Source organism: Hypanus sabinus, chromosome 6 (genome assembly GCF_030144855.1).
Source record: "Hypanus sabinus isolate sHypSab1 chromosome 6, sHypSab1.hap1, whole genome shotgun sequence".
Lineage (NCBI taxonomy): Eukaryota > Metazoa > Chordata > Chondrichthyes > Myliobatiformes > Dasyatidae > Hypanus > Hypanus sabinus.
Window position 1 is genome coordinate 128,010,637 of NC_082711.1, and position 13,970 is coordinate 128,024,606.

Here is a 13,970-nt window from a genome sequence, read left to right on the forward strand (position 1 = left end):
CCATCAGGGCCACTCCACCCCCTTTACCTATCCTCCTGTCTTTCCTATACACTGTGTATCCTTGGACATTCAGCTCCCAATCACATCCATCATTTAGCCATGACTCGGTGATGTCTACAGTGTCTCACCTTTTAACCTGTAGCTGTACAACAAGGTCATCCACTTTAATGTTGCGTGCATTTAAATACAGTACATTTAGATCAGTATCTGTTACCGATTTTGCTATATTTCTATCTCACAGCAAATTATCCTGTCAGTTCACCTGCCTGTCCTTCTTGCCATCTTTGCTGCACAGTATCTTTGACTTATTTCTATTTTCCTCTTCCTCGACCCTAACACCCTGGTTTCCTTCCCCCTGCCAACTTAGTTTAAACCCTCCCTAACAGCTATATTAAGCAATCCTGCCAGGATATTAGTACCCCTTGAGTTCAGGTGTAACCCATCGTTCTTGTATAAATCATACCTCCCCCAAAATAGATCCCAATGATCCAAGATTATGCATAACTATCCATCAACTTAAGGCATTGTGATCATTATTTCCTAAATGTTCCCCCACTCTGTCACCAAACATCTGGTCCAATATGACCTCTCCTCTTGTTGAAGTATCCACAGACTGTGTAAAGAAACTCTCTTGGATGTACTAAACTTTGCCCCATCTAATGCTCTTGCACTAAGGAGGTCTCAGTTGAAGTCACTCATAATGATTGTTTTTATCCCTTTCTCTAACCTAACTGCATCTCTGTTCCTCAGTGTCCTGTTGGCTTTGGGGCGGAGGAGTGGTGTCTCGTAGCTCTCCCCAGTAACGCAGCATGACCAGACATGGCTCTATTGGTACCTGCTGTGGCAGGTTCTTCAGCTTGGGTTGTGTGCCCGGGAGCCTGACAGACAGTTCTGCAGCACCCAGGCTATAGTTTCATTTCTTGAGTGGACAGTGAAAGTGAACTACTTACATGGAAGTCATAGATTTCGGAGAACTTTCGGTAGATGAGTTTTTCCGACAAGTCGCTCCACTTCACCATGAGCATATAAACCTGCAAATAAAACACTGAAAAGTTTACTCCCCAAAACTGCACCAGTGTGCTGTCCTGACCCACTTCACGTTTCCTCTTGTCTGGTTCTCCTCACTAAACCTGCTAACTAACACCCAATTTGAGTTTCTGATTATTTACTTTACAGAAGCCCTGGTCATCCTGGTCAGGAGTGCTTGACCCCAGCCAGACCTGGTATCAAAAAGTTTGGTGTCTGCACAGGAAGGGACAGGTCAGTGTAGTGGGGTCAGGCAAAAAGGGAACCTGTTCCTCACTACCCTCTCATCCACTGGCACTGGTGGGCTGTGCTCAGGCTAATGCCCTGGCAGTGAATGCTCTGGCCCCACATGGGGCACTGTAGACAGTGGGCAGCTTTCAGCGCTAGCTCGGAGTTTGTACTGCAAACTTTCCTGGCGAGGTAGTGGGAACCAGGGTAGGGTTCCTGATGCGAGTTACTGAGGAAGGGGCACCATGACCTTTTGACCTCAGTGGTGGCAATGTGACCCTTAACCCTGGTGGAGGGGTGTAGTAAATCCATTGGAGCTCCTGATTAAACCTCGGTCTCTGGAGTCAGGAATCAGCAGCTTTAACCACTGCTGCCCATGCCACAGTTCCACTGCTCTTGGCCTTCTTGGAGGCCTGGCACTGGGTCTCATTCAGCTCACTCAAAGCTCCTGCTCTTTGCTGCACCCCCAGTCCCACTTTTACTTCCTTGGCTTCCCAGACTCACTCTCACTCTCACTCTCTGCCCCACTTTTGTTGCCTCCATCTTCCGCAGCCGCCTGTGAGCCCTGAGTCTACCCCACTATATTCTGCCTTTATACACCAAACTATTGCTTAGTCATGGAGAATTTCTGCGGATGACGTGACTCAGTGTTGTATCTAAAGTCTGAGGTATACAAGGTAAAAATGAAGGGATCTGCTTCAGTCCCCATGAGGCTCTAGGTCTGCTTATAGCCATGTCTGACACACAACACTGAAGCCAGACCCCAGGTTATTGAGAAGGACAAGAAAAGAGATTGCTGTGGCCTTGACTAACATATTCATGTTCTTTCTTGCTACAGGTGAGGTCCTGGAGGACTAGTGAATCGTTAATGTTTACCATTATTCCAGAAGGGAATCAGGGATAATCCTGGAAACTATAAACCAGCAAGTCTCATGTCAGTGGTAGGAAAGTTACTGGGGACAACTCTTGGGGACAGGATTTATGAGCACTTGCAAAACTGGCCTAATTAGGGAGAGCCAACATGGCTTTGAGTGGGGTAAGTTGTGACTTACTAACTTGATTGAGTTGTTTGACAAGGTGACGAGGGTGGTTTCTTCTACTTCTGCTTGGTACTGCACAAGCACAGCCAGATGGTTGATGAAGATAGAGCTGTGGATGTTCCATACATAGATTTTAGTAAGGTGTGTGACAAGTTCCTTTATGGGAGGCTCATCCAGAAGCCTTAGATGCATGGGATCCATGGTAAATTGGCTGTTTGGATTCAGAACTGCCTCTTCCATAGAAGACAGAGGGTGGTGGTTAAAGGGACTTATTCTAACTGGAGGTCTAAGATTAGTAGTGTTCTGTAGGTATCTGTACAGGGAACTCCCTGGCTTGTGATGTACATAAATGACCTTGTTTGAAAATGATATGAAGATTGGTGGTGTTATGAATAGCACAGAAGTTTGGCAAAGTTTACAACAGGATATAAATCAGGGTATATGGGTGAAGAATATCAGGTATGACTTGCAGAGGGCTATTTCAAGAGTGAAGAAACAGTTCTAAGCAAGACTGGAGGTGACACTGGATGCATGTCAACTCTGGCAAGGTTTACAGGACAAAGTACCTGATAGAGTGTATAAGATGATAAGAGGCATTGATCGTGTGGATAGTCAGAGGCTTTTTCCCAGGGCTGAAATGGCTGCCACAAGGGCACAGGTGTTAGGTGCTGGGGAGCAGGTACAGAGGAGATGTCAGGGGTAAGTTTTTTGTGCAGAGAGTGGTGAGTGTGTGGAATGGGCTGCTGGCAACGGTGGTGGAGGCAGATACGATGGGGTCTTTTAAGAGACTTTTGGATAGGTACATGGAACTTAGAAAAATAGAGGGCTATGGGTAAGCCTAGTAATTTCTAAGGTAGGGACATGTTCAGCACAACTTTGTGAGCTGTAGGTTTTCTATGTTTCTAATACTTTCTACAAAGCGAAACCCAACATCAAGAATGGCAGTGATGCTTCACTACCAGATGAGCTCAACACCTTTTATGCCACTTTGAAAGGGAAAATATAGCCACAACTGTGAGGATCCCTGCAGCACCCAGTAACCCTGTGTCTTGGAGGCCAACGTCAGGCTGTCTTTCAGAAGGGTGAACCCTCACAAGGCAGTAGGCCCAGATGGAGTACTTGGTAAGGCTCTGAAAACTTGTGCCGACTCACAGGGAGCTTATGATTTTCTGAATTAATGATCAAGGATTAAAAATGTCAAAAATGTTCTGTAGTAAGATCATTACTGTAAGATTAAGATAAGTAATTAATGGTTAAGGAGGATTTTGGAAAGGGGTGCAGGAAGGTGAGTGCTTACAGCTGTCAGGGGTGTCAGTATTACAATGGAGTGAATGAATTACAGAAGCATGAAAGAGGAGCTGGCCAAAATTGATTGGAAAAGAACACTGGCAGGTTTGACTGCAGAGCAGCAGTGGCTGGAATTTCTGGAAACAATTCAGAAAGCACAGGATATATACATCCCAAAAATGAAGGAAAAGATGTAATATGAAGATAAGCGAGCTGGTAATATTGTGAAGGTAAATGAGCCAATAATATCATTGGGAGAATCTTAGACCAGAGAATACAGCTTCAGAAAGGAGGGGCTTCCTTTTAGAACGGAGATGAGGAGGAATTTCTTTAGCCAGATGGTGGTGAATCTGTGGAATTTGTTGCTACAGACAGCTTCCCATTTAAGATGGCACTACCGAAGACATGCAACAGCATATTTGTGGTTGGAAAGCAAAGGAATTTGATTAAAAACATTACTAATAATACTGTTTATGAAGTAAATTATGGTAAACTATTTCTACAAACAACGAAGAGGTGAGTCGGGGCAAAGTGAACTCGAGACGTGCCCTGCTGGTGCACTGCAAAATCAACACACTTGGAGTTGGAACCTGCTAGTTGAAGTGGATGATTTGGAGTGAAGAAAATGGAATGGAGGAATTCTGATGCCCATTCTGCTTGCCTGGGTGCAATGGTGGATTACTCCAAGTGCTGAACTGATTTGGTGAGGTTGAGAGTGGCTTCTTTGGCTGCAAGATCTGAAGCAAGTCACTGGGTGGCATGATCTAGACCCAGATGGACTGGAAAGGCAGGGTTTCGAGAGTCAGGTGAGGTTGGACTAATTGAAGTGCCAGACTGATTTGGAGAGGTTGAGAACAGCTTCTCCAGCAGCATAACCTAGGCCTGGAGCAATTTGCCATGGTAAGAGAGTGGGAGGTTCAGACAATTTAAACACTTGCTCAGATAGTCTGGGGGCTCCTCTCTCCATGATGTTAAGGCTGTGAGACCACACCCGGCTGCTGTGCTTCATGTCTGTGAACTTTGTGGTGACTTGCCCCACTAATATGATGAACTGAAAACTGAGGCTTTGGGCCTGTTCTGGGCTGCTCCAGGGATTTGGACCTAAGGACTCAGTTTGGTTCAGAATGCTGTTGTTGCTCACTTCTATTGGTTGCTTGATTTGTTTTGGTTTATTTTTCTCTTTCTCTGTGGGCACTGGGAGTTGGTCTTAATTTTTTTAATTGGGTTATTTTGGTTCCTACCTTTGTGACTGCCTATTAAGCAAACAAATCTCAAGGTTGTATAATTTATACATTTGATGATAATAAATCTTTGAATCTGTGGAGGCCAGGTCATTGGGTATATTTATGGCAGAAGATGGTTGATTTTCAATTAGTCAGGACATGATGGGATACAGGGAGAAACTAGGAGATTGGGGCAAGAGGGAAAATGGATCAGCTATGATGAAAGAGTGGAACAGACTTGATGGGCCAAATGGCCCAATACTACTACCATATCTCATGGTCTTAAAATGTGATGCAAAATGGAAATGCAAGAGATTCTGCTGGAAACTTATAGCAACACACACAGAATGCTGGAGGAACTCAGCAGGCCAGGTAGCATCAATGGTAGGAAACAGGCAGGTGACGTTTGGGGTTAAGACCTTTTATCTGCATACCTTGCAACACAGAATGCTGGAGGAACTCAGCAGGCCAGGCAGCATCTACAGAAAAATGTACAGTCAACGTTTCCGCAGGACTGGAGAAAAAATGCTGAGGAGTAGATTTGAAAGGTGCGGGGGAGGGGAGTGAGAAACGCCAAGCGATAGGTGAAGCAAAGAGCTAGGAAGTTGATTGGTGAAAGAGACAGAAGGCCATGGAAGAAAGAAGGGGGAGAAGGAGCACCAGAGGGAGGTGTTGGGCGGGTAACGAGATAATATGAGGGAAGGACAAGGGAATAAGATATGGTGAAAGGGTGGTGGAGGCATTAAGACACCATCCCTTCTCCCTATTCCTCTGTGTCCACCGCATCTGCTCTCAGGATGAGGCTTTTCATTCTAGAATGAAGGAGATGCCCTCCTTTTTCAAAGAAAGGGGCTTCCCTTCATCCACCATCAATGCTGCCCTCAACCGCATCTCTTCCATTTCGCTCACGTCTGCTCTTAGCCTGACTTCCCGTCACACTACCAAAGATCGGGTTCCTCTTATCCTCACCTATCACCCCAACACCCTCTGCATCCAGCACATAATTCTCTCCAACTGGATCTCACAACACATCTTTCTCCCCCCACACTTTCTGCTTTCTACAGGGATCACTCCCTACTGTGTTTGGTGCTCCCAGTGTGGCACCAAACTTCGAGCAACAGAGGATGAGAGGTGACCTGTTAGAAGTGTATAAGATGTTGAGAGGTGTTGATTGTGTGGATAGTCAGAGGCTTTTTCCAAGGGCTGAAATGGTTGCCATAAGAGAACACAAGTTTAGGGTGCTGGGGAGTAGATACAGAGAAGATGTCAGGGGTAAGATTTTTACTCAGAAAGTGAGTGCGTGGAATGGGCTGCCGGCGACGGTGGTGGAGGCGGATACGATGGGGTCTTTTAAGTGACTTTTGGATAGGTACATGGAACTTAGAAAAATAGAGGGCTATGGGTAAGCCTAGTAATTTCTCAGGTAGGGCCGAAGGACTTGTACTGTGCTGTAGGTTTTCTATGTCGGTGAGACCTGACGGAGATTAGGAGTCTGCTTCGCCAGAGCAAGCAGAATCTCTCAATGGCCACCCGTTTTAATTCCACTTCCCATTCCCTTTCCAATATGTCCATCCATGGCCTCCTCCACTGTCAGGATAAGGCCACACTTAGGTTGGAGGAACAACACCTTGTCTTCTGTTTGGGTAGCAGCTAACATAATGCCATGTACACCAATTTCTCAAACTTCCAATAATGCTTCCATCCTCCCTTTCACCATTTCCCATCTCCTTGTCCCTCTTCATGTTATCTCCTTGCCTGCCCACTGCCTCCCTCTGGTGCTCCTTCCCTCCCCCTTTCTTCTTTCTTCCATGGCTTTCTATCTCATTCACCAATCATCTTCCTAGACCTTTGCTTCAACCCTCCCCCTCCAAGTTTTGCCTATCAGCCAGTGTTTCTCTCTCACATCCCCACACCTTTCAAATCTACTCCTCAGCATTGTTTCTCCAGTCCTGCCAAAGGGTTTCAGTCTGAAACGTCACTGTACCCTGTTCCATCGATGCGGCCTGGCCTGCTGAGTTCCTCCAGCATTCTGTGTGTGTTGTGCATGGAAAACTGTCTTATGGGTCTGATCTGAGTATATTTGAGTAGGTTACAAATGACTGATATATCAGGATGGCAGATATTGCACAACACCCCTCCTCACCCATTGTAGGCATAGTCAAAAGCTAGATCACATGGAATTCAAGTGGTATGCTGCAGGGATTGGTGCTGAGTCCACTGTTGCTTGTCATCTTTTAATGATTTGGATGATGTGTATTTAATATTTCCGGTGTATTTAATTATTTTGTAATATTTGAGTAATATTGTAAATGTACTGCTTGATTAAGCATTCTTTGTTTGCTTAAATAATTCATTATGGGTTATGTGTCACCCTGGATTGGTCCTATTCCCTCACGTCTTATCCTTTTGCTCTTCACATACTTGCAGAAGACCTTGGGGTTATCTTTAATCCTGTTCACCAAGGCCTTCTGAGGGCCCCTTCTGGATCTCCTAATTTCATTCTTAAGCTCCTTCCTGCTAACCTTATAATCTTCTAAATCTCTATCATTACCTAGTGTTTTGAACCTCTTGTAAGCTTTTCTTTTCTTCTTGACTAGATTTTCAACAGACTTTTATACACCATGGTTCCTGTACCCTACCATCCTTTCCCTGTCTTATTGGAATGCACCTATGCAGAACTCCACACAAATATCCCCTGAACATTTGCCACATTTCTGCCGTACGTTTTCCTGAGAATATCTGTTCCCAATTTATGCATCCAAGTTCCTGCCTGATAACTAGATATTTCCCCTTACACCAATTAAATGCTTTTCTAACTTGTCTGTTCCTATCCCTCTCCAATGCTACAATAAAGAAGATAGAATTGTGATCACTATCTCAAAGTGCTCTCCCACTGAGAGACCTGACACCTGACCAGGTTCATTTCCCAATACCAGATCAAGTACAGCCTCTCCTCTTGTAGGCTTATCTACATGTTGTGTCAAGAAACCTTCCTGAACACACCTAACAAACTCCACCCCATCTAAACCCCTTGCTGTAGGGAGATGCCAATTGATATTTGGGAAATTAAAATCTCCCACCACAACAACCCTGTTATTATTACACCTTTCCAAATTCTGTCTCCCTATCTGCTCCTCAATGTCCCTGTTACTACTGGGTGGTCTAAAAATAACACCCTGTAGAGTTATTGACCCCTTCCTGTTTCTAACTTCCACCCACAGACTCAGTAAACAATCCCTCCATGTTCTCCTTTTCTGCAGCCGTGACACTATTTCAGATCAGCATTGCCAAAGCCTTCACCTCTTTTGCCTCCCTCCCTCTGAGTAAGAAGAGAAACACAGATTCACTTGTCATAATGAAAGAATAGTGATATCGAAATATCCATTTCCTACTTGTACTCACATAATGCTGACTTGGGACAAATCTCTTCTCAAATCCCAGCACCTCGACATGTCTGACGTGTGGCTCCTCCATTCTAGATGTCAATAAATCTCAAAGCTGTTGCAGCCCGTAAACACTTCACCCCAACACCAGACTGCTGCTGCTTGGCTTGTGTCCTGGAGCGGATAAATCAGTTAATTCCCTCCACACCTCTTATCGCTTTCAAAGTACAATTTGGACTTGCAGCTTGTACTAACAGGCTGAGACAAATCTTGTACTCCTGTGCAAACTGAGATTCAGTTTTTGTGACTTGTCTCAAAGTCCTGGGGACTTTCCTCTCCCTCTCAAAATAGAGAAGTGAAAGCACCTAATGAAACTGCAATTTCATTTTGTGACCATCTGTTATTTTTACTGAAATAATCGTCTGGTTTGGAAAGCAGAAACTGTATTGGATCCTTGCTCCATCCAGCAAGCATGTCAGCCCCCCTGAGGCTGCTGGCATTCCTACCTCTGTCCAAACGATCTGAATTCCAGAGGCAAGCATCTGATATTGTGTGAGATCCTCACAGGGGATCAGACAGGATGTTCTGTCAGCCTGATAGAGATACCCCGCATGGTGTGTTGTCTCTCAGGTGCCGGGGTATGGGATGTCTCCGATCGGGTGCAGAGTATTCTGAAGGGAGAGGGTGATCACCCAGAAGTCTTGGTACCAATGGCATAAGTAGAAAAGGGAGGAGGTCCTGAAGGGAGAATTCAGGGAGAGGAAGCTGACAGGCAGGACCTCTAGGGCAATAATTTCAGGATTGCTGCCTGTGCCACGTGCTAGTGAGTGCAAGAATAGCATGATCGGGTATATTTATGCATGGCTGAGACTGGTGTGGGGGGCAGGGCTTCAGATTCCTGGATCACTGGGGCCTCTTCTGAGGGAGGTACAACATGTACAAAAAGGACGGGTTACACCTGAACCCAAAGGGGTCCAATATCCTAGGGGGCACATTGAATAGAGCTGTTAGGGAGGGTTTAAACTAACTTGACAGGTGGATGGGAGCCAGAATGATCGGGTTGAGGAAGGGGAAAACAAAATAAATCAAAGATAGCGTGCAACAGGGATTATAGAAAGATTTTGATGAGGCTTAATCAAAGCCAGTGGCATGAGTTACAGGGCAGTAGAGGCATGGGACAGTTAAAACAGAAAGCAGCAAGTGCTGGACTGAGGGTGTCGTATTTGAATGCACACAACACAGGGAATAAAATGGATGATCTTGAAATTCAGCTACACATTAGTAAATAGGACGTTGTGGCCATCTCTGAAACTTGGCTAAAGGATGCCTGCCATTGGGAGCTGAACGTCCAAGGATATACGGTGTATCAGAAAGATAGATTAGTAGCAGAGGGGCGGTGTGGATCTGTGTATAAGAAATAATATTAGAACATACACCATAGAAAACCTACAGCACAACACAGACCCTTCGGCCCACAAGGTTGTGCGGAACATATCCCTACCTTAGAAATTACTAGGCTTACCTATAGCCCTCTAATTTTCTAAGCTCCATGTACCTGTCCAAAAATCTCTTAAAAGACCCTATCGGATCCACCTCCGCCACCGTTTCCGGCAGCCCATTCCACACACTCACCACTTGGAGTAAAAAACTTACCCCTGACATCTCCCCTGTACCTACTCCCCAGCACCTTAAATCTGTGACCTCTTGTGGCAACCATTCCAGCCCTGGGAAAAAGCCTCTGACTATCCACATGATCAATGCCTCTCATCATCTTATACACCTCTATCAGGTCACCTCTCATCCTCCATTGCTCCCAGGAGAAAGGGCCAAGTTCACTCAACCTATTCTCATAAGACATGCTCCCCAATCCAGGCAACATCCTTGTAAATCTCCTCTGCACCCTTTCTATAGTGTCCACATTCTTCCTGTAGTGAGGTGACCAGAATTCCAAGTGGGGTCTGACCAGGGTCCTACATAGCTGCAACATTACCTCTCGGCTCCTAAATACAATTCCACAACTGATGAAGGCCAATACAGCTTACGCCTTCTTAACCACAGAGTCAACCTGCATAGCAGTTTTGTGTGTCCTATGGACTCGGACCCCAAGATCACTCTGATCTTCCACACTGCTGAGTCTTACCATTAATAATATATTCTGCCATCATATTTGACCTACCAAAATGAACCACTTCACACTTATCTGTGTTGAACTCCATCTGCCACTTCTCAGCCCAGTTTTACATCCTATCAATGTCCCACTATAACCTCTGACAGCCCTCCACACTATCCACAACACCTCCAACCTTTGTGTCATCAGCAAACTTACTAACCCATCCCTCCAGTTCCTCATCCAGGTCATTTATAACAATCATGAAGAGTAAGAGTTCCAGAACAGATCACTGAGGCGCTCCACTAGTGACCAACCTTCATGCAGAATATGACTCGTCTACAACCACTTTTTGCCTTCTGTGGACAAGCTTTTCTGCCTACTTACTTTCTCAATAAGCCTTGCATGGATTACCTTATCAAATGCCTTGCTGAAATCCATATCCACTACATCTACTGCTCTTTCATCATTAATATGTTTAGTCACATCCTCAAAAAATTCAATCAGGCTTGTAAGGCATGACCTGCTCTTGACAAAGCCATGATGACTATTTCTAATCATATTGTACCTCTTCAAATGTTCAAAAATCCTGCCTCTCAGGATCTTCTCCATCAGCTTACAAACCACTGAGGTAAGACTCACTGGTCTATAATTTCCTGGTCTGTCTCTACTCCCTTACTTGAATAAAGGAACAATATTCTCAACCCTCCAATCCTCTGGAACCTCTCCCATCCCTATTGATGATGAAAAGATCATCGCCAGAGGCTCAGCAATCTCCTCCCTCGCCTACCACAGTAGCCTGGGGTACATCTCATCCGGGCCCGGCAACTTATGCATTGAACATAGAGCAATAGAGCTCAGTACAAGCACATTGGCCAACAATGTTGTGCTGACCCTTAAACCCTGCCTCCCATATAACTCCCCACCTTAAATTCCTCCATATACTTGTCTAGTAGTCTCTTAAATTTCCCTAGTGTATCTGCCTCCACCACTGACTCAGGCAGTGCATTCCACGCACCAACCACTCTCTGAGTGAAAAACCTTCCTCTAATATCCCCCTTGAACTTCCCTCCCCTTACCTTAAAGCCATGTCCTCTTGTACTGAGCAGTGGTGCCCTGGGGAAGAGGCGCTGGCTGTCCACTCTGTCTATTCCTCTTAATATCTTGTATACTCCTATCATGTCTCCTCTCATCCCCCTTCTCTCCAGAGAGTAAAGCCCTAGCTCTCTTAACCTCTGATCATAATGTATACTCTCTAAATCAGGCAGCATCTGAATAAATCTCCTCTGTACCCTTTCCAATGCTTCCACATCCTTCCTATAGTGAGGCGACCAGAACTGGACACAGTACTCCAAGTGTGGCCTAACCAGAGTTTTATAGAGCTGCAGCATTACCCCATGACTCTTAAATTGTATCCCTCGACTTATGAAAGCTAACATTCTATAAGCTTTCTTAACTATCCTATCTACCTGTGAGGCAACTTTCAGGGATCTGTGGACATGTACCCCCAGATCCCTCTGCTCCTCCACACTGCCAAGTATCCTGTCATTTAGTTTGTCCTCTGCCTTGGAACTTGTCCTTTCAAAGTGTACCACCTCACACGTCTCCAGGTTGAACTCCATCTGCCACTTCTCAGCCCACTTCTTCATCCTATCAATGTCTCTCTGCAATCTTCGACAATCCTCTACACATCTACAACACCACCAACATTTGTGTCGACTGCAAACTTGCCAACACACTCTTCTACCCCCACATCCAGGTCACTAATGAAAATCACAAAAAGTAGAGGTAGCAGAACCAATCCTTGTGGGACACCACTAGTCACAACCCTCCATTCCGAATGTACTCCTCTACAACAACCATCTGTTTTCTGCAGTCAAGCCAATTCTGAAGCCACCTGGCCAAACTTCCCTGGATCCCATGCCTTCTGACTTTCTGAATAAGTCTACCTTGTGGAACCTTGTCAAATGCCTTACTAAAATCCATGTAGATCACATTCACTGCACTACCCTCATTTATATGGCTGTCACCTCCTCAAAGAACTCTATCAGGCTTGTTAGACACGATCTGACCTTCACAAAGCCATGTTGACTGTCCCTGATCAGACCATGATTCTCTAAATGCCCATAGATCCTATCTCTAAGAATCTTTTCCAACAGCTTTCCCACCACAGACGTAAGGCTCACTGGTCCATAATTACATGGACTATCCCTACTATCTTTTTTGAACAAGGGGACAACATTCGCCTCCCTCCAATCCTCCGGTACCATTCCCGTGGACAACGAGGACATAAAGATCCTAGCCAGAGGCTCAGCAATCTCTTCCCTCGCCTCGTGGAGCAGCCTGGGGAATATTCCATCAGGCCCTGGGGACTTATCCGTCAGAGTATATTTTAACAACTCCAGCACTTCCTCTCCCTTAATATCAACATGCTCCAGAACATCAACCTCACTCATATTGTCCTCACCGTCATCAAGTTCCCTCTCATTGCTGAATACCGAAGAGAAGTATTCATTGAGGACCTCGTTCACTTCCACAGCCTCCAGGCACATCTTCCCACTTTTATCTCTAATCGGTCCTACCTTCACTCCTGTCATCCTTTTGTTCTTCACATAATTGAAGAATGCCTTGGGGTTTTCCTTTACCCTACTCCCCTTCTCATGCCCCCTTCTTGCTCTCCTCAGCCCCTTCTTAAGCTCCTTTCTCCCTATGTTCCTCAATAGACCCATCTGATCCTTGGTTCCTAAACCTCATGTATCCTGCCTTCTTCCACCTGACTAGATTTTCCACCTCACTTGTCACCCATGGTTCCTTCACCCTACCATTCTTTATCTTCCTCACCGGGAAAAATTTATCCCTACATCCTGCAAGAGATCCCTAAACATCGACCACATGTCCACAGTACATTTCCCTGCAAAAACATCATCCCAATTCACACCTGCAAGTTCTAGCCTTATAGCCTCATAATTTGCCCTTCCCCAATTAAAAATTTTCCTGTCCCCTCTGATTCTATCTTTTTCCATGATAATGCTAAAGGTCAGGGAGCGGTGATCACTGTCCCCTAGATACTCACCCACTGACAGATCTGTGACCTGACCCGGATCGTTACCTAATACTAGATCTCGTATGGCATTCCCCCTAGTCAGCCTGTCAACATACTGTGACAGGAATCCATCCTGGATGCACTTAACAAACTCTGCCCCATCTAAACCCTTGGAACTAATCAAGTGCCAATCAATATTAGGGAAGTTAAAGTCACCCATGATAACAACCCTGTTATTGTTGCACCTTTCCGATATCTGCCTCCCAATTTGCTCCTTGGTATCTCTGCTGCTACCAGGGGGCCTATAGAATACCCCCAGTAGAGTAACTGCTCCCTTCCTATTCCTGACTTCTACCCATACTGACTCAAAAGAGGATCCTGCTACATTACCCACCCTTTCTGCAGCTGAAATAGTATCCCTGACCAGTAATGCAACCCCTCCTCCCTTTCCCCCTTCTCTATCCTTTTTAAAACACTGAAATCCAGGAATATTGAGAATCCATTCCTGCCCTGGTGACAACCAAGTCTCCGTAATGGCCACTACATCGTAATTCCATGTATGTATCCAAGCTCTCAGTTCATCACCTTTGCTCCTGATGCTTCTTGCATTGAAGTACACACACTTTAGCCCTT

At 45.3% G+C, this 13,970-nt stretch overlaps 1 protein-coding gene across 1 annotated transcript in view; it reads right to left on the minus strand.

Annotated features, from left to right (window-relative positions):
* ncf1 (neutrophil cytosolic factor 1) overlaps nucleotides 1-8,492 on the minus strand; it is a 127,777-nt gene extending 119,285 nt beyond the window's left edge. Inside the window, exons 1-2 of the mRNA XM_059972903.1 lie at nucleotides 8,207-8,492; nucleotides 951-1,031 (exon numbers count right to left, since the gene is read on the minus strand). Coding sequence (XP_059828886.1) covers nucleotides 951-1,031; nucleotides 8,207-8,278 — 153 coding nt within the window. The 5' untranslated portion in view covers nucleotides 8,279-8,492. The remainder of the gene's footprint in view (nucleotides 1-950; nucleotides 1,032-8,206) is intronic.
* Between the last annotated feature and the right edge of the window lie 5,478 nt (nucleotides 8,493-13,970).